General features: G+C 42.7%; 3 protein-coding genes across 10 annotated transcripts in view; 2 read left to right on the forward strand and 1 right to left on the reverse strand.

The window, feature by feature from the left end:
- LOC149127794 (DNA-directed primase/polymerase protein-like) overlaps positions 1-14,514 on the forward strand; it is a 27,865-nt gene extending 13,351 nt beyond the window's left edge. The window contains exons 4-5 of the mRNA XM_089327006.1: positions 9,817-9,905; positions 14,427-14,514. Coding sequence (XP_089183132.1) covers positions 9,817-9,842 — 26 coding nt within the window. The 3' untranslated portion in view covers positions 9,843-9,905; positions 14,427-14,514. The remainder of the gene's footprint in view (positions 1-9,816; positions 9,906-14,426) is intronic.
- On the forward strand, positions 9,875-18,708 carry LOC149127795 (DNA-directed primase/polymerase protein-like). Its single transcript, XM_089327007.1, has 5 exons — positions 9,875-9,905; positions 10,241-10,368; positions 14,589-14,697; positions 16,675-16,721; positions 18,437-18,708. Exons 1-5 carry the CDS (start codon positions 9,875-9,877, stop codon positions 18,668-18,670), a joined length of 549 nt encoding a protein of 182 aa, XP_089183133.1. The 3' UTR covers positions 18,671-18,708.
- LOC149127796 (centromere protein U-like) overlaps positions 17,803-20,437 on the reverse strand; it is a 133,193-nt gene continuing 130,558 nt past the window's right edge. For all 8 annotated transcript variants that reach the window (XR_016228981.1, XR_016228980.1, XM_089325599.1 and 5 more), the window contains one exon: positions 17,803-19,130. Coding sequence is in view for 6 of the 8 variants with exons in the window: in XM_089325599.1 (XP_089181725.1) it covers positions 19,017-19,130 (114 nt within the window). In the remaining 2 variants the exon portion in view is untranslated. The remainder of the gene's footprint in view (positions 19,131-20,437) is intronic.

A 20,437-nucleotide genomic window follows, 5' to 3' on the forward strand; every position in this document is an offset into this window, starting at 1 on the left:
ATTTGGAAAGCTGTAAGAGCATTTTTGCCATTGAGCACTTCAGAGAGCTGCAGTGCACACAGGTTGAGGGCAAGTGGGCTTTAATTTGGGGCAATGCTTTCGGGCTGACGGTGGTACCAAGGTTAGAGAATTGTTCCTGATTATCTTTCCAGTGCCCCTGAATCAAGTGCCAGAATTTGGAAATCTAAGTCGGGTAAGTGCAGTGTGTCAGTTTTGGTAGGCCTAGGATCAAGCAAAGATAATGCATAACAGTAAGAGCAACATTATCCAATAAATATGCTGTGCCTCTAACCCAGTGTTGAAGTCCCTAAACAGAATACCCCCGTTCATGACCGTTCTATCCTTGAAGTCACATTACTGGGAAATAATAGGAATTAGGAAGAAATAACAGGAAAACAGTCAGGAAATTTCTCTGGTATTCTTGAATGACACATTTTAACAATATATATTTACATATTAAAAGAGGATGAGGAAGTATTTTACTTGAACTATCCTTTGAAAGTTTCAGAGATTTAATAGTACATGCAGATTTTTGTTGTTTAAATTTTATCTTATTGTAGTTCTATAGTATGTCTTGAAATCAGGAATTGTGATACCTCCAGCTTTGTTCTTTTTAAAAAAGATTTATTTATTTGAGAGGCAGAGTTATAGACAGAGAGGTCTTCCATCCACTAATTCACTCCTCAGATGGTTGCAACGGTCAGAGGAGAGCCAATCTGAAGCCAGGAGCCAGGAGCTTCCTCTGGGTCTTGTTCTTTAAGACTTCCTATTACTAATTGAATTTCATTGCTGCTGTTGGTCTGTTCAGGTTTTCTATGTCTGCATGGCGCAATTTGAGTAGTTGTGTTGTCCAGAAATTTATTCATTTATTCTAGATTTTCTAATTTTTTTTATTGTATAGTTTCAAATAGTTCCTACTCTGGTATGAGTTATAATGTGTCTTTTACCTCTAGATTTATTTTAGTCTTCTCTCATTTTCTGGTTACTCTTGTTAAATGTTTTTGGATTTTTGTTCATCTCTTCAAAAATCCAAATTATCATTGATCTTTTGTATTTTTATTTTCTCGGATTTACTTCTTTGACTTTTGTAATTTTGTCCTATTGAAGAGTTAAAATTGTATATGTATGGGTGTCAAAAGTTAAGCTTAAGCTTACAGGTTTAAAAACCTTCCTGGTGCAGCTGTGAAAATAAGACGGAGTAAAGTAGCACCTTGACAGTAGGGACTCCATTTTGGAGCACTTGAGACTGCATTCTGGGAAAGCAACCCCCCCACCGTGAGACTCTGGTCTGAAACTATGATCTCAAATAGTCGGACAATAGCAGTGCACTACACCACCCTTGGCAACGCACAAAAACCCCCTAGCATGATTGCTCAAGCTTAAAAGTAGAAAGGTTGCACCTGGGTTACCTGGGCTAATAATGAAGATGTGATTTGTCTATGTCTTAAAATCATAATTGCTGATTGTAAGATTTTAGCAACCGCTTAGCAACCGTGTATTCTCTCCCTCCTCCCGATTTTGCGGTTTTTGCCTTTATAAACCCTATGCTGTAGTTCCTCACTGCTCCTCTGTCCTTGTCAGAGGGCCCCAACATGTTGGATCAATAAATTTAACCCTTTGCTGGTTGCATGAGAGAAAAAGTCTCTTGGAGTCGTTCCTTGGGCGGTGGGCTTTTTTTTAGACCCTAACACTATTAACTTTGGAATTGCTTTTTTTTTCAGTTACCTATGATACATCATTAGGGGTGTTTTGATTTTTTTTTTATGTAACTGCTTATTGCTGTACACTTCTTAGTACTGCTTTTGCTTCATGCCATACATTTTGTTTGTTTGTTTGTTTGTTTGTTTGTTTTGACAGGCAGAGTGGACAGAGAGAGAGGCAGAGAGAAAGGTCTTCCTTTTGCCGTTGGTTCACCCTCTAATGGCCGCCGCGGCTGGGGCGCTGCGGCCGGCGCACCACGCTGATCCGATGGCAGGAGCCAGGAGCCAGGTGCTTTTCCTGGTCTCCCATGGGGTGCAGGGCCCAAGCACCTGGGCCATCCTCCACTGCACTCCCTGGCCACAGCAGAGGGCTGGCCTGGAAGAGGGGCCACCGGGACAGAATCCGGCGCCCCGACCGGGACTAGAACCCGGTGTGCTGGCGCTGCTAGGCGGAGGATTAGCCTAGTGAGCCGCGGCGCCGGCCAACATTTTGTTTTATCCTATAGATTTGTTGTGTTTCTATTTTTGTTTCAAGGAATTTTAATATTTCCCTTTTGATTTCTTTGATTCACTCCCCAAATGACTGCAATGGGCAGAGCTGAGCCTATCTGAAGTCAGGAGCCAGGAGCTTCCTCTGGGTCTCACACGTGGATGCAGGGGCCCAAGGACTTGATTCATCCTCTGCTGCTTTCCCAGGTGCATTAGCAGGGAGCTAGATAGGAAGTGGAGCAGCTGGGACTCGAACTGGCGTCCATATGGGATGCCAATGCTGCAGGACAGGGCTTTAACCCATTGCACCTCAGCACTGGCTTGCCCCATATATTTTTATAATTCCTAAAGTTAATTTTGCTGTTCATTTCTAGTTTTTATTCCATTGTGGTCAGAAAAGACAAATGTTATGATTTTGATTATTTTTTTTCTTGAGACTTGTTTTGTGGCATAGTGTATGGTTTATTCTTGAGATCTTAATATGTTGATGAAAGGAATGTGTACTCTACAGCTGTTGGATGAAATGTTTTATAAATGTCATTAGGTTCACTTAGTTTATTGTACAGTTTAATTATTCTGAAAGGCAGGAAGAGACAAAGAGAGCGCTCTCCTATCTTCTAATTCATTTCCTAAGTGCCCACAGTAGCTGAGCTGGGCCAGGTCCAAGCTGGGATCCAGGAAGCTAATCTGGTCTCTTATTTGGGTACAGGGATCCAACTACTTGAGCCATCACCTGTTGCCTCCCAAGGTACTCAATATCAGGAAGCTGGAGTCAGGGGTGTATGTAGTACTCAGCCCCAGGCACTCTGCTATAGGATGCTGGTGTCCCAAGAGTGTCTTAACTATTGCACCAAATGCTTGCCCCTGTGATATAGTTTAACTATGATATTTCTTTGCTGATTTTTCTTTTGGTCTGGATGATCTTTCTACTGATGGAAACGGTGTTTATGTCCCTCACTATTGTTGTGTTTGGGCTTATCTCTCCCTTTATATCTGATGTTTGCTTTATGAAATTTGGCACTGTAGCCTTGCAAAAACACTTAAAGTCATCTTTTTGATGAATTGATCCTTTGATCATTACATAATGAATTTCTTTGTCTCTTTACAGTTTTTGTCTTAAAGTCATATTGTCTGATGAGTACAGTTATTCCTGCTCATTTCTGGTTCCATTTGCAGGGGATATCTTTTTCCATCCTTTCACTTTCAGCCGGTGTCTTTCTTTATTGGGGATTTAAGTTTCTTGTAGGCAGTATATCACTGAACTTTTTTTGTATTTTTTTTTTTAAGATTTTATCTATTTATTTGAGAGACAGTTACAGTCAGAGAGAGGGAGAGACAAAGAGAAAGATCTTCCATCTGTTGGTTCACTCTCCAAATGGCTGCAATGACCAGAGCTCGGCCGATATGAAGCCAGATGCCTGGAGCTTCTTTCGGGTCCAAGTGCTTGGGCCATCTTCTAATTTTCCAGGCCCTACCAGAGAGCTGGATCGGAAGAGAAGCAGTTGGGACACAAACTAGTGCCCCTGTGGGATGCTGGTGCTGAAGGCAGAGGCGTAGCCTACTGTGCCACAGTACTGGCCCTTGGACTTTTTTTTTTTTTTAACCCATTCAGCCATGTGTATCTTTTATTTAGAGAAGTTAGTTCATTTAAATTTAAAGTTATTTTTTGGTAAGTTATGAATTAGTCCTTTTTTTAAAATTTCTTTTTATTTTGAATGTTCTTTGTTTTTTTTTCCTAGTATTTTTAAACTTTTATACAGTTTTTATGGTGATAATTATCATTTTTTTGCTTTTCTCTGTAGCACTTCCTTAAGCATTTTTTGTAAGGCAATCTGGTGGTGATGAAGTCTGTTTTTCTCATCTTAGTAAATATTTCTTGTTCATTTGTGAAAGAGCTTTTCCAAGTATAGTGTTCTTAATTGACAGTTTTATTTTTTTTTTCAGAACTTGTAATATATCACTTTCCCTCTTGGCTTGTAAGGTTTCTTTTGAGGAATCTGCTGTTGGTCTCGTGGGAACTCCCTTAAGTGTGAGTGTGACTTGAAGCTGTTCTCTTGCAGATTGTAGAATTCTCTCTCCATAGTATATATATTTTTTCTTTTCTTTTCTTTTTTCTTTCTTTCTTTTCTTTTTTTTTTTTTTTTTTTTTTGACAGGCAGAGTAGACAGTGAGAGAGACAGAGAGAAAGGTCTTCCTTTGCCGTTGGTTCACCCTCCAATGGCCACCGTGGCCGGCGCACCATGCTGATCCAATGGCAGGAGCCAGGTACTTCTCCTGGTCTCCCATGGGGTGCAGGGCCCAAGGACTTGGGCCATCCTCCACTGCACTCCCTGGCCACAGCAGAGAGCTGGCCTGGAAGAGGGGCAACTGGGACAGAATCCGGCGCCCCGACCAGGACTAGAACCCGGTGTGCTGGCGCCGCTAGGTGGAGGATTAGCCTATTGAGCCGTGGTGTCTTTGCTGAATCAAAGTTACTACCTTTAAATAATAGTAATAGTCTGATTTATTAGTGTTTTCCTCTGTGGTTATTTATTGGAATTCTGTAAAATATCTTTGCATATCCCAGGGTCTTGAAGATATTCTACTTATCTGTATTAACTTTTTTAAAAAATTAATATTAAAAAATTTTTTTGAAATTTATTTTTTAAGGAATACAAATTTCATAGGTACAACTTTAGGAATATAGTTATTCTTCTCACCATATCAGCCCTTCCACCCACACTCCCAACCCTTCTCTTCCTTCTTCTCTCCTTGCCAGTACCATTCTCCATTAAGATTGATTTTCAATTAACTTTGTACACAGAAGACCAACTCTGTGTTAAGTAGATTTCAACAATTTGTGTGTGCACTTGTGCGTGCACACACACACACACAAACCTGGGAAACTGGTTTTACAATTAATTCTCAATACAACTCATTGAGGACAAAGGTCCTGCATGGGGAGTTAGTGCACAGTGACTCCTGTTGTTAATTTAACAATTAACACTCTTATGTATGACGTTAGTGACCACCCGAGGCTCTTGAAATGAGCTGTCTGGGCTATGGAAGCCTTTTGAGTCCACAAACTCCGTCAGTATTTGGACAAGGCCATAAGCAAAGTAGAAGTTCTGTCCTTCCTTTAGATAAAAGTACATCCTTCTTTGATGGCGACTTCTTTTCACTGGGATCTCTCTCACAGAGATCCTTCATGTAGAACATTTTTTGCCACAGTGTCTTGGCTTTCCATGCTTGAAATGCTCTCATGGGCTTTTCAGCCAGACCAGGAAGCCTTAAGGGCTGATTCTGAGGTCAGAGTGTTATTTAAAGCGATTGTCATTCTATGAGTCTGTTGTGTGGACTGCTTCCCATGTTGGACATCCTCTCCTTTTTAATTCTATTACCAGGCACTTGATCCTGCCTATATGTTCACTTTAACAGTTAATATGATCACTTCAACAATTAAGATGGCATTTTTACCACCAAGTTTAATGGGATTTGGAGTCCCTTGACAAATTTGTAACTGTATCCTTAGAAGTAAGTCTGTAGGAATGTATGCAGAACTATATATATTAATAGTTAAAAACATCCTCCTCCCTCCCTTATTCCCACTCTTATGTTTTACTGATATCTATTTTCAATTGACTTTATATACGTAAGATTAACTCTATGTTAAATAAAGAGTTCAAATAGGATGCAGAAAAAAAACCCAAAGCCAGGAACCAGGTGCTTCCTCCTGGTCTCCCATGCGGGTGCAGGGGCCAAGCACTTGGGCCATCCTCCGCTGCCTTCTGGGCCACAGCAGAGAGCTGGACTGGAAGAGGAGTAACTGGGACTAGAACCTGGCGCCCATATGGATGGTGGCACCGCAGGCGGAAGATTAACCAAGTGAGCCACGGTGCTGCCCCCCCCCCAGGGTTTTTATAGTCCCCAGGCAAACAAGTATTACGTCGTCTGCATTCCTTCTTTCCCCTGGCCCTGCTGGACCAAGGATGGCCCACCTTATTGATTGCCCCCACCTGGTCCTGGCAGACCAAGGACTGCCCAGTGTCAGGTTTCAGCACAGAGAAGCATCCTGGGCCTAGCCACTTCCTTTGTCTTGTGAGAAGCCTGTCGTGGTGTGGCTCTGGCCTCTCACAATATGGGATGCAGACGCCGCAAGCAGACAACTAACTTAGTGTGCCACAGCACGTGCCCCCATTTATTTTCAATTGAAAAGTTGATACAAAACTGTCTAGCTTTTACTTTCTGGAAATAGCATTCTTCCATGTCAATTCTAAATTATCTTCTTTTATATACTGATGTAATTTTGTTACTAGCTATACCAGAGTACCTCAAAAGGCTCATGGAAAATCAGACTAAAAAATAAATTTATTTTGGTGCAAACAATTCTTGAAATCTGTGCTTGCAAGGGTTTTTCAGAATCTTCATGGAAATTGCACAGATTTCATACATACTACTTTACTAATTTTTGATGTAGGAGTTTATACAGAAATAGAAACTTCCGGCTGTATAAGTCATCAAAACCAGGAAAGCATGTGGCTTTGGAGATTGCTGAAGATAACAAATTCTTTCCTAAACAATCAAAAATGATTCCTGAAGAAAACCAGTATTTCCTCTCTTCTTTGGTATGCAATGTCAGGTATGTAGGCAAAAATTAAACTGTTGTATACTCCTGATTGATTATTCAGTCATGAATGCTATTGCATATTGCTAAAAAGTGAATTGTGTAAATTCATCCTATCTCAAGAAAATGACTCTCCATTCTTAAAATACTCTTTTCTGAGATTTTTAACCACTTAGTTTCCTCTCTGTATCTTTTTTTTTTTTTTTTTGACAGGCAGAGTGGACAGTGAGAGAGAGAGAGAGAGAGAAAGGTCTTCCTTTGCCGTTGGCTCACCCTCCAATGGCCGCCGTGGCCGATGCATTACGACCGGCGCACCGTGCTGATCGATGGCAGAAGCCAGGTGCTTCTCCTGGTCTCCTATGGGGTGCAGGGTCCCAGTACTTCGGCCATCCTCCACTGCACTCCCGGGCCACCGCAGAGAGCTGGCCTGGAAGAGGGGCAACCGGGACAGAATCTGGCACCCCGACCGGGACTAGCACCCGGTGTGCCGGCGACGCAAGGCAGAGGATTAGCCTAGTGAGCCGCGGCGCCGGCTCCTCTTTGCATCTTTTAAATGATTATATCACGTATTTTTCAGTTTTTCTAAAATGAATATCACTTTTATAAAGAATGAAAACAACTACCTGAGCTAGACCAGAAGAGAATCAGCTGAGACATGAACCTGGCCCATGTGGGATGCTGGTGCTGCAGGTGGAGGCTTAGTCTGCCACGCCACAGTGCTGGCCCCACTTCCTTTATTTATTTATTTTTTTTACTATTATTATTTTTTTTATTTTTTGACAGGCAGAGTGGACAGTGAGAGAGAGAGACAGAGAGAGAAAAGTCTTCCTTTCCGTTGGTTCACCCTCCAATGGCCGCCGCTGCAGCCGGCGCACCGCGCTGATCCGATGGCAGGAGCCAGGATCCAGGTGCTTTTCCTGGTCTCCCATGGGGTGCAGGGCCCAAGCACCTGGGCCATCCTCCACTGCACTCCCTGGCCATAGCAGAGAGCTGGCCTGGAAGAGGGGCAACCGGGACAGAATCCGGCGCCCCAACCAGGACTAGAACCCGGTGTGCCGGCGCCGCAAGGTGGAGCATTAGCCTATTGAGCCACGGCGCCGGCTTATTTTTTAAAGTGGACATAATACCACCTATTTTCAGAATTTTTAGTAGAATTAAATATGTTAAAACCGTTCACACAAAATACTTAAAACAGTGCCCAGCACATGTTAGCATCTCGGGAGGTGTCAGTTGGCACTAGTGGTGGATCTGAGAGTCTAGGAGTTGTATCAAAATTGTGTATCTCCTGCTGTGTTCCAATATCGATCCTACAGACAATGGAGGGCTCTTCCATCGAATAGGATTACCTCAGGGCCCACGCTGTGGTACAGCTGGTAAAGTTGCTGACTACAGTGCTGGCATCCCAAATGGGTGCCAGTTCAAGTCCCAGCTGCTCCACTTCAGATCCAGCTCCCTGTTCATGTGCCTGGGAAAGCAGGGAATGATGGCCCAAGTCCTTGGGCCCTGCACCCACATGGAAAACCTGGATGAAGCTCCTGTCTCCTGGCTTCAGCCGGGTCCACCCCTGGCTGTTGTGGCTCCTTGGGGAATATACCAACAGATGGAAGACCACTCTCTGTATCTCTCCCTTTCTCTATAATTCTCACTTTCAAAGAAATAGATTTTTTTTCTGGTGCTGTGGTACAGCGGGTTAAAGCCCTGGCCTGAAGCGCCGGCATCCCATATGGACGCCGGTTCTAGTCCCTGCTGCTCCTCTTCTGATCCAGCTCTCTGCTGTGGCCCACAATAGCCGTGAAGATGGCCCAAGTCCTTGGGCCCCTGCACCCACGTGGGAGACCCAGAAGAAGCTCCTGGCTCCTGGCTTTGGATCAGCACAGCTCCAGCCATTGCGGCCACCTGAGGAGTGAACCAGTAGATGGAAGACCTCTCTCTCTCTGTCTCTACCTCTCTGTCTTTCAAATAAATAAAAATAAATCTTTAAAAAAATGTAGGATTACAGGAGCCGGAGCTGTGGCATAGCGGGTAAAGCTGCCACCTGCAGTGCTGGCATCCCATATGGGCACCGGTTCAAATCTCGGCTGCTCCACTTCCAATCCAGCTGTCTGCCATGGCCTGGGAAAGCAGCAGAAGATGGCCCAAGTGCTTGGGCACCTGCACCCGTTGGTAGACCTGCAAGAAACTTCTGGCTCCTGGCTTCAGATCGGCTCAGCTCCAGCTGTTGCAGCCAATTGGGAAGTGAACCAGCAGATGGAAGACCTCTTTCTCTCTCTCTCTGCCTCTCTTCCTCTCCCTGTGTAATTGACTTTCAAATAAATAAATCTTTTTTAAGAAAAATAAAAATTATCTTTTCTTTTGTGTGTCTAAGTATATACCAAATATTTTTATTTCAAGGAGCCAAGGCTAAATTTTTTGATTACAAATGTGCCTTTTCTTTGAGTAAATTTTAATCAGTTTTTCCCTTTAATCTTTTTTTCTTCATATTTTGCTCTTATTCACGGTTTTTTCTTTTTTATTCACGGGTTTATAACAAATTTCAAAGGCTCCATGTGTTTGGGGAATAGTACGGTAGTTCATTCCCCAAATGCCCACAACATCCAGGGTTGGGCCAGGCTGAAGTTGGGAGCCAGGAACTCAGTCTGGGTTTTTCATGTGGGTGGCAGGGACCTAAATAGTTGAACCATCACTGTTGCCTCCCAGGTGCAGGTTAGCAGGAAGCTGGAATCAGAAGCAGGGCTGAGATTCAACCCAGGCTCCTGGATTTGTGATGCAAATGTCGTAAGTGGCATCTTAACTCTCAGGCCAGACTTCCCCCTGAGAAAACTACTGAACAGTGATCATCCTACTCTTTTAAACTGACAAATTTCTTATTGTTTTAACTGACAAATCATACTTTTTTTTAGATGAATAGAATTGGTGTTTTTGTGGAGAAATGTGGCTTAGTTACAGATCTATTTGGAATTTAGTTTTCTTTCTATATATTCCTGCTTGTTTAATTCTAATATAATTTTTAATTATTTTCTTCAGATTCTCAGATACTTTACGAATTCTAACATGTGACACACCTCAGAATAAAAGAAAGCGAATGAAGCACTTTAATAGTACCAGCCCTTCAGGTAATTTTAAAAGTAATTTTCTATCAGAATTTAATGATTAAAAACTCACTTTGCCTTAAAAGGTCATACAACTTAAGTATTCATCTCTGCTGATTACTGGAGATTACTTTGAGGTTGCTATTCAAAGTGAAAAATGGTTTTAAAGATTATTATTAAAGTATTTACTAGTTTTCATTGTATGGAATTTTTCAAAACAGTATAAGGTGATTAGATTTTTTGATAAACACATATGAAAATAAAGTAAAAATTCTCTTTACGCTTTTGTCCGCAGTCCAAGAGGGGGACCCTGCAGTAGTTTGCTACTTGGTCCTGCAGAGCTCCCCCTGTATTTTCAGTACAGGGAGAGCTTCCTCATGCTTGTAGTGACTGCACAGTTTTTGTAGAACGGCCCTATCAGGATTTACCCATGCTCGTCCTGAAGAAGTGCGGATTTTCTCTTAAGATTCCTTACATAAACCCTCCAGTAAATATTTTTATTAATATGTTTCAGTATATTGCTTTATTGTAAGTAGGGAAAAACAAAAATAATTAAAGGTACAACAAAATTGGATTGGTGACATACCAATATTCTGTAGCCATTAAATTTAAATTTATAAAGCCTATATAATATGTAAAATACCCATTTATGATAAGATACAAAAGGCACTAAAATTTCATATGGTATGACCACAAGTTAGTGTAACTTTTTTGGTAGATTTAACAGTTTATTTTGGTTTTGGTCATTGAAAACAACCCATTCAACCATGTGCCACCTGCTTGGTGCAGTAGGAGTCAGATCGTTGCTTGAAACTCTGATAGCCCACGTTGGAATGCCGGGTTTGGGTTCCTGCTACTCCACTCCCGATCCTGCTTCCTGCCAGTAAGCGTCCTCAGAGGCAGCCAGTAACGGCTCCAGTACTTGAGTCCCAGCTGGGAAACCCAGGTGGAGTTCTGGGCTCCTGCCTTCAGCCGGGCTTAGACCTGAGGCATCCGGGGAGTGAACCAGGGAATAGAGGATCTCTCTGTCTGTCTCAGTGCCTTTCAAATAAAGTGGAAATAAATAAAAATCCTTAAGAGTGGTATGCAAAAAGTCTGCAAAATAATCTGTACTTTAAACATGTTTAAATGGTTATCTGAAATTCTGGCTTGTTCAGTAGCTTTGTTATTACGTCACAGCAGCCAATGATCGTTTGCTTCAGTTGGAATATGCCTCCTAAATCCAGCTTCATTGCAGATTCCAGCTTCCCTGTAACTTATGTCATTTGCCCTAGAAAACTTTTCTTTAGGGTTAAAATGGCTGTGTGAAGGGCATCTTCAAGTTTTCTTGAAAAGATATAATGGCAGAGCCGGCGCTGTGGCTCAGCTGGTAAATGCCCTGGCCAGGAGCACAGGCATCCCATATGGGTGCCGGTTCGAGTCCCGGCTGCTCCTTTTCTGATCAGGCTCTCTGCTATGGCCTGGGAAAGCAGTAGAAGATGGCCCAGGTCCTTGGGTCCCTGCACCCTTGTGGGAGACTCGAAGGAGGCTCCTGGCTCCTGGCTCCTGGCTTCGGATCGGCCCAGCTCCAGCCGTTGTGGCCAACTGGGGGAGTGAACCAGTGGATGGAAGACCTCTCTCTCTCTGCCTCTCCTCTCTGTGTAATTCTGACTTTCAAATAAACAAACAAATCTTAAAAAAAAAAAAAAAAAGGCCGGTGCCACGGCTCACTAAGTTAATCCTCCGCCTGCGGCGCCAGTACCCCAGGTTCTAGTCCCGGTTGGGGCACCAGGTTCTGTCCGGGTTGCTCCTCTTCCAATCCAGCTCTCTGCTGTGGCCCGGGAGTACAGTGGAGGATGGCCAAGGTGCTTGGGCCCTGCACCCACAAGGGAGACCAGGAGGAAGCACCCCGCTCCGGCTTCAGATCAGCGCAGCACGCTGGCTGTAGCAGCCATTAGGGGGTGAACCAACGGAAGAAAGACCTTTCTCTCTGTTTCTCTGTCTCTCACTAACTCTGCCTGTCTCAAAAAAAAAAAAAAAAAAAAAGATATAATGGAAATCTGAAAGTTTTCCCATGTGCTTGGTTCTTTCCCATTGTTGTGGCTTTCCAGGCAAAGTAAGCTCCAGATGGTTCTGACTAAAATAAATATGGCTGCCTTTCATCCCAACCAAAATTAAGAAACTCCAGATAGACAGTACCCGGCTGTGACTAAGTCTTGCATCCCAGAGCTCCTGTACCATTTGAGCTGTGGGAGTGGTTTCTTGGAAGACAAGAACATCTCCTCTTGCTAATGCCACAGCATTCACAGCTTTTTAGAATTTTATCAATTTTTATTTATTTGAAAGATTTTCCATCCATTGGTTCACTCCCCAAATGCTTGCGGCAGTTTGGGGTGGGCAGGCTGAAGTGAGAAGCCTGGAACTCCATCTGGGTCTCCCACGTGGTTGGTAGGGACTCTGATTCCTTGACCATCATCTGCTGCTCTCTGGTCTGAGCATTAGCAGGACGCAGGAATCAGGAGTGTGGCGAGGACTTGAATGCAAGCGTTGTATGGGAGGTGAGCATCCCAGGCAGCACTTAACTGGTGCACCAAATGCCCATATGGTTTGCACCTCTAGTTCGCACTGAAGGAGCTCCTGCACCTACTGCAGCCAGAGCACATTCAGTGTGGACAAGTTGACCTGCCAGGCCGAAGGTGGCCAGTGAAGAGCTGCAGCCTGCTCCTCACATCCCTACACGTGGGAACTGCCTGGGTGACATTTTCTTACACATTTGTTTCCCCTGGTTGTTTAACATGTATTTCTTGACATTGATCTGGAACTCACTTCTCTCATTTTTACATTAATATATTTTCTTTATTTTTTTAAAGATTTATTTGAAAGGCAGAGTTAGAGAGGCAAAAACAGGGAGAGGGCCTTCAATTAGAGAGAGAGAGAGAGAGAGAGAGAGAGAGAGAATGAGAGAGAATGAGTCTTTAATCTGCTGGTTCATTGCCCAGATGTCGCAATGGCTGGAGCTGTGCCGATCGAAGCCAGGAGCTTCTTCCAGTCTCTCACAAGGGTATAAGGGCCCAATGATTTGGACCATCCTTCTACTGCTTTTCTAAGCCATAGCAGAGAGCTGGATCAGAAGTGGAGCAGCCAGGACTTGAACCAGTGCCCATATAGGAAGCTGGCACTGCAGGCTGCGGCTTTACCACTATGCCACAGTGCCAGCCCCCACATTAATATATTTTCTAAAATCTCTCCACTTATTTTCATAAGGGAAATATAGACTTCATTTTAAGAAAACTATTTGTCTTCAAAACTTAAATAGGGGGGCCAGTGCTGTGGCATAGTGGGTAAAGCTGCCACCTATAGAGCTGGCATCCCTTATGGGTGCCGGCTCGAGTCTTGGCTGCTCCACTTCCGATCCAGCTCTCTGCTATGGCCTAGGAAAGCAGTGGAAGATGGCTCCAGTCCTTGGACCTCTGAACCCACGTGGGAGATCAAGAAGCTCCTGGCTCCTGGCTTTAGATCGGCCCAGCTCGTCATTGTGGCCACTTGGGGAGTGAACAAGTGGACGGAAGACCCCTCTGTGTCTCTGCCTCTCTGTAACTCTGCCTTTCAAGTAAAATACATCTTACAAAAAAAATAAAAAACCTTAAATAGAATTTTATTTAATTTTGTTTATTTAAAAGGCAGAGCAACAGAGAGGTGGGTGGTGGGTGGGATGAGGGAGAGACAAAATGATCTTGTTTTCATTGGTTCACCCGCACAAATGTCAAGTCTGGGGCAGGCTAAAGCCAGAGGCTAGGACATCCTGGTGTCCCAAATAGGTGCTTAGGCCATATTCTGCATAGGCACGTTAGCAGGAAGCTGGATTGGAGGCAAAGCAGCCCGGACTCACATCAGCACTCTGATACAGGATTCCAGTGTTGACAGTAGCAGCATAGCCCACTGCACTACAACATTAACCCCTCCATGAAGTTTTAAATGCATCATTCTACATTACAATAGAGTTTTAGGTACAAATATAATTGAACTGTTAGTGCCCCCTAAAGACCACAGGGAACACACCCATAGCAAGGAAGTTGAGTCAGTTAGTCCTGGAAACAGTGGGAGGCTGCTTTGTAGGAAGGCTGGGCTTGTTCTGAGTTGGGTGTTGTCAGGGGCAGTTCTGGGTAGCTCTGTAGCCGTTATCTAGAATGCAGGCGGGCTAGAGGGAAACTGAAGCTATGGTGGTACAGCCACAGCAGTTGGCCAGAGTAGGGGGGCAGTTGGTGATTTTTGTGGTTTGCAAAATGCTCATGTTCTGACTGTTCAGACATGATTACAGAGTGCTCTCGTTTTAGTCGTGAGTCCTCATGACCACAGAGTGGCCTTATCAATGTTATCTACTTCCCTGTAGGATAAAAGAACCTGTGAGCTAACTGCAAATTGCCAAACCACCCCCCCGCCCAAAAAAACACCCACCCAAACTGGAAGGGTTGCAAAACCCGTAACTGTTCTAAACAGCAACTTAAAATTTAAGTTCTCAACTTTCAGATGTTACAATTTTTAAATAATTCTTCTCTGTTGCAGTAGGAACCATCGAAGGTTTTCAGTGTTCACCCTACCCTGAAGTCGATCAGTTTGTTCTTTCCTTGGTGACTAAAAATGACATTAAAGGAGGTACAACTCATCTTATTTTTTATTAACTGTTATATGATAGAGTCATGATATCTTTAGAAACATTCTTTATTTTAGGAATTAGGTGTTGGAGCTACTTTTTCCCAGAACAGTTGTTGGTTTATGATATTTTCAAATATCGCTGGTGTGAGAACATTGGAAGAGCCCACAAGAGTAATAACATCATGTAAGTAATCTTGTTTATTAATGCTGAGATGTATTCTGAATGTTTATAACTTTTTTTTTTAAAGATTGTTTTTAAATTTATTTGAGAGGCAGAGTTAGAGAGATGGAGAGACAGAGGTCTTCCATCCACTGGTTCACTCCCCAAAAGGCTGTAATGGCAGGAACAGAGGTGATGAGGAGCCTGGAGCCAGAAGCTTCTTCTGAGTCTCGTACGTAGAAGCAGGGGTCCACCGCTTTCCCAGGCCATAAGCAGGGAGCTGGATCGGAAGAGAAGTAGCCAGGACACAACTGGTGCCCATTTGGGATGCTGATGCTGCAGGTGGAAGCTTAGCCTACTAAGCCACAGCACTGGCCCCATGTTTACAACTTTGAAATAAAGCTGACAATATAAAAATGTAACAAGTTAAACTAATTAGATTATTACATTTGTTGGGGTTTATAATATTCAGAGATCTTATTACATTGCTTCTAACATACGGCAGCTTTATTTGTCCTTTGATAAAATGACATAGTCTATAATCTTGAAGACTGAAGTAGATTAAGGACTAAAAAGCAAGCAGCAGGCAGGGAGTGGATGTGATGAAAAGGGTGTTCTAGATACCTGTGGAAGTGATTGAAACTGGGCCGATTACGGCAAGACGACAACTCCTCAGTGCTACAGAGCTGGAGGTTAAGGCTGTGTTAACTGAATATAGATAAATCACACATTACTGAGCTATTGGATGCTTGTTAGAAATGCCAGGCCCTGTTTTAGGTAATTTTTTAAAATGCTCCTGGCAAAACAAGAGGAAGTAAAAAGATGAAGTAAAACTAGAAATATAATTTAAAATAATAAAGGGATATAGACAGAAGGGGAATAAAACAGAAATCTAGTTACAACATGGGAAATGTTATTTCATATTTAATGTCAAAGCTGATACTCTTACATAGCACATGTGCTAGAAGGGGGAGATGATCCAAGTGTGTGTTGGAAAATGTGTGGCATGATTCAGTGCTATGGTTGATATTCTTAAATTAAAAACAATCTTGAAAAGCTCTATTCTTGGGCCACTGTTGTGGCCTAGCACAGTAAGCTGCAGCTTGCAGTGCTGCTGTTCCATGCCAGAGCACCAGTTCATGTCCTGGCTGCTCTCCTGTCCGTCTAAAGCGCCTGGGAAAGCAGCAGATGCCCCAAGAGCTTGGGTCTGTCACCCGTGAGGGAGATCTGGGTGGAGTTCCAGGCTCCTGGCTTTGGCAGTTTGTAGCCACATTGGGAAAGAGCCAGTGTGGAGAGAAACCTCTGTTGCTTCCATGTGTGTTTCCCTCCCTCCCTCCCTCCCCTTAAAAATAAATAAATCTTAAAAGAGAATTATATGCTCAATACACCAAGCTGTCACCAAAAAAGATCCCCACAGTCCTATAACCCAGTGAAAACTACAGTTAGCACTGATGCATCTTTCTAGTCTTCTGTGCGTGGACATTTACAAAAAAAAATATTATATCCAATTATTTTTAGCTGTGAAATATTACATGTAATAGTATATATATGTGTAAGTAATATGCGCCTCTTAAAGACCAATGCTCAAATTCCATTTTGTGTAATGTGATGGACACAGGGAGAGAGCTGTTCTATCTTTCGGGGAGATCTTCTGTCAGCGTGTGCGTTTTTCTTCTGAAGTCCATTTTGTGTGATATTTTAGGCAACTGGTTTTGTTTGTTGTGTATCTTCTTTCGTTTTTACGTTTTAGTTGAAGATTTAGTCATGTTTCTTTTAGACAGCATTGAGTTGGATTTAATTTTCTATACAGCTTAGGTATTAATACTTTTCTTTTTTTAAACAAAGGATTCTGGTTGATCTGAAAAATGAAGTTTGGTATCAAAAATGTCATGATCCTATATGTAAAGCAGAAAACTTCAAAACTGTTATTAATTTTTACATTTACCATAAAGTAAAAGTTAATGTTTACATAAAAGTAGTTTTACTATCTTTCTGATTCAGGTTTGCCATTACCTGCTGAAGTGTGTCTTTTGTTTCTTTTCAAAGAGGTAAGTGCAGTTTTGTATCATTGTCAGTACTAAGTCTTGGTATTATAGTATAAATGAACCAGGAGCAGTGTCCACTAAGCTTTTTTTTTTTTTGACAGGCAGAGTTAGGGAGAGAGAGAGAAAGGTCTTTCTTCTGTTGGTTCACCCCCCAAATGGCTGCCATGGCCAGAACGCTGTGCCGTGCCAAAGCCAGGTGCTTCTTCCCAGTCTCCCATTGCAGGTGCAGGGGCTCAAGCACCTGGGCCATCCTCCACTGCCTTCCCAGGCCACAGCAGAGAGCTGGAAGAGGAGCAGCCAGGACTAGAACCCAGGGTGCCGGCGCCACAGGCGGAGGATTAGCCTAGTGAGCTGTGGCACCCGCCTCCACTAAGCTTTTTAAGCACAATGTTTGTAACACATTGTTTTCACTTGAAGATCCATCTTGATGATTTTCCTACCTCAGTATATATTTAATAACACATACTTCATTCTTTACTGCATAAGATTTAGTACACTTTAACCAGTCCTAGACATTAAAGAGGTTTCTGGTTGTATAAACCAAAATACCCTTCTTTATTTCTGGCACAGTGCTTGCAGCAGACATATCAGAGTGCCCAGTTCTTGTCTGCCTCCTCTGCTTCCTGCAGCCCACATGGGAGACCTGGATTGCATTCCAGGTTCTTGGCCTAGCCCTGGCTGTTACGGTTATTTGGGGGGAGTGAACTAGTGGATGTGGGATCTTTGTGACTCTGCCTTTCAAATAAAAAAATTGCATATACCCTTTGCTGCCATTTTTTTCCCCTAAAGATTTATTTGAAAGTCAGAGTTACACAGAGAGAGGTCTTCCATCTGCTGGTTCACTCCCCAACTGGCTACAACAGCCAGAACTGCGCCAATACGAAGCCAGGAGCTTCTTCTGGGTCTCCCACGAGGGTGCAGGGGCCCAAGCACTTGGGCCATCTTCCAATGCTTTCCCGGGCCACAGCAGAGAGCTGGATCTCAAACCGGTGTCCGTAGGGGATACTGGCACTGCAGGTAGCAGCTTCACCCACTATGCCAGCAGTTTTAATCGTGGTTTGACAATCTAGTAATACCACCAAAATTTCTTTCAAAGATCTTTATTTGCCCAAATAATTTAAAATCTTCCTCATAATATTACAACATTTTTATCTGGGCTCATATTTTTAAAACCAGTAAGTATACATAATACTCTGTGGGGCCTTTCCTTTTTAAGGTTTATTCTTCCATCCACTCCCCAAATGGCTGCAACAGCTGCTTCTGGGTCTCCCACGTGGTGCAGGGCCCAGCTGGGACTTGAACCAGTGCCCCTACAGGATGCTGGTGCCCCAGGCGGAGGCTCCACACCTAATTTAAGCATGTAGCTGAGGAATAAGGACATTGTTACTTGGCTATGGGACATGAAGTTAAGGAAATTTAACATCAATATTATCTCATGTAAGCCTTAGTGATTAGTCCTTGGCAGTTTGTCTTTAACAGGTACACAGGCCACTTGAACAGTTAAGTCTGTCCTTGCTGTAGCACCTGCTGGGCATGTTGAAACATCTGTGCCACAGAACTGCAGGCAGTTTCAAATGGGGAGTCTAAAGAGTATCTGAGCCAACTCCAGAAACAGTTAATATTCTCATTCCTATCGAACTGGTCTTAAGGTCTTAATATGTGGTGATTTCATTATATATTCAGTCTATGTAGAATTACAACTAGATTTTTTTTTAAAGGAAGAAGAATTTACAACAGACGAAACTAGGAACAATGAAACCACGAGCCCTCATAAACCGTCCCCTGGTGCATCCTCTGACCCTGGCTGGGACAATGGCTTGGATGATGCTTGCTTTTTAGAAGCCACTGAAGATGCTGAATTAGCAGAGGCTGCAGAGAGCAGTCTTCTGCGTCACAGTAGTGGAGTGGATGAGATTCCTGATGACCTCATTATGGAAGTATTACAAGAGTAGCCAACTGTGGACATCACATAAGCAGCTGTAATCTGCGAGATTTGTAACAAAATTATATTCAGTCTGTCAAATGTTACTTGGAAAATAATGTAAGTAAATCAATTTTATTGGAAATTAACTGTAGTATTTAGTCTATGTTCACATTGTCTTAATTTTACAGGTTAAAACATACATGTTTGGGGCTGATTCAGATAGGGTTTCAACATTTTTAAATTACTCAAGACATTATCTTAAAAGGATCATGGCCTCTAAAACTATTAATCAGTACTAAATCCTGGGGACTGGACCCTACTTGTTTTCAGAGGCCGCAGGGGACTAAGTTGGCACATTCAGTACGGCTGTCTTCTCAGTCCTGGTCAAGGAGATTCTCTAATTGGTGGTTGATATTTTGCAAATGATTTTCAGCTCCCAAAAAGGTTCTTGCTTTAAATAACAGAGCTGGAAGGCTGGACGAATCATACTGTTGAAAGAAAATAATTCAGATTAGCTAATATCAAAAACACTTACAATCCTATCTTTACATAGTTCAATCTGAAACAAATGGAAAAGATCTAACTTGTCAACTCCTCTTCCTTTCATTTTTATGATAGAATTCGTAGAACGTTGCAAAGGAGTGGCTCTGTACATCTGAGTGCCTGGGGCAGGTCAAGACTTGGTTTGAGCAAGTCTGTCTGATCTCATGTCTATTTTAAAACACACAACAAAAAACATTAGGCAGGTTTACTTTTACTGGAAGAACCAAAGGATGAGAACACCCAGCTTATAATAGCTCATAAGGGGAAAAAAAACTCTAAATCCACTCTAAGAAAACTTTAATCATGGAACTGATCCTTCCAATAAGACAAAATTACTATGCAAGTCGAACAAAATCAACTCATGAGTTTAAACTAGTAAGCCAACCCAAAATTGATTAAATTCCTCTTTAGTTTTCTGACTACCTAGAAAACAGTGGATTTTTTTCCTGGCATACAATTTACCATATGTTGAGAGAATTCAAGAGCCTAATTAAGACACTAAGCACCTGCTCTCAGGGAGTGGAGGGAGGAGAACTTGCTTGGTGCTACAGGTTTAGTTTAGGAAAAGAGGTGAGGCCGAGAACACAGCTGGGAGTGGTATGGTCTAAAGGCACAGTCGCTGAATTTGTTTTAATGAAAGTGGTTGCTATTTTTCTAAATTTAATAACCAAGTCCACTTAAGCTTTAGACTAGTTAGGTACTTTGGGCTCAGGAAAACTGCATCAGTGTCAAAATTTAAAGCTGAATTTAGAAAACAAATCTGGTAACATTTTATGTAAAATTATACTAGGTGGACAACTTAAAGTGTATATTAAAAAGTCCAGAAATGGGGGCCACTGCTGTGGCCTAACAGCATCCCATATGAGCACCAGTTCATGTCCCGGCTGCTCCCTGCTGATGGCCTGGGAAAAGCAGTGGGAGACCCACGTGAAGGTCCTGGCCCAGCACTGGCTGTTGCAGCCGTCTGGGGGCGTGAACCACTAGAGGGAAGATCTGTCTCTCCTCTACCTGTGACTTTCAAATAAAAAATTTTGTAGTTACTTTTTTTATTAATCCAATAATATTGCTTTTTCTTGCCATTTATAGATAATGGCTTTTTAGATACATGTACCAAGAACATGAGCTAGACATAAAAAATGTGGTTGTGCAAAGCCTACTCTTCCCTTATTGAACTCAGTGAGCCCGGGTTTTCCTGTACTGCTGCAGCTCCCCTCCTGAGGCAGAGTCGAAAGTAAAAAAAACTCCAAGTTAC

The sequence above is a fragment of the Oryctolagus cuniculus genome, chromosome 2 (assembly GCF_051225735.1).
Source record: "Oryctolagus cuniculus isolate XC-2025 breed Fujian yellow rabbit chromosome 2, ASM5122573v1, whole genome shotgun sequence".
Classification (NCBI taxonomy): Eukaryota; Metazoa; Chordata; class Mammalia; order Lagomorpha; family Leporidae; genus Oryctolagus; species Oryctolagus cuniculus.

What these genes read in the sequence shown, in the direction of transcription:
- LOC149127795 (XM_089327007.1), top strand. Translation starts at nt 9,875, where the DNA reads ATGAAGCACTTTAATAGTACCAGCCCTTCAG. An exon ending in TAATAGTACCAGCCCTTCAG is followed by an intron (nt 9,906 to 10,240) that starts GTAATTTTAAAA and finishes CTGTATTTTCAG; the next exon opens with TACAGGGAGAGCTTCCTCAT. An exon ending in TTTTGTTTCTTTTCAAAGAG is followed by an intron (nt 16,722 to 18,436) that starts GTAAGTGCAGTT and finishes TTTTTTTTAAAG; the next exon opens with GAAGAAGAATTTACAACAGA.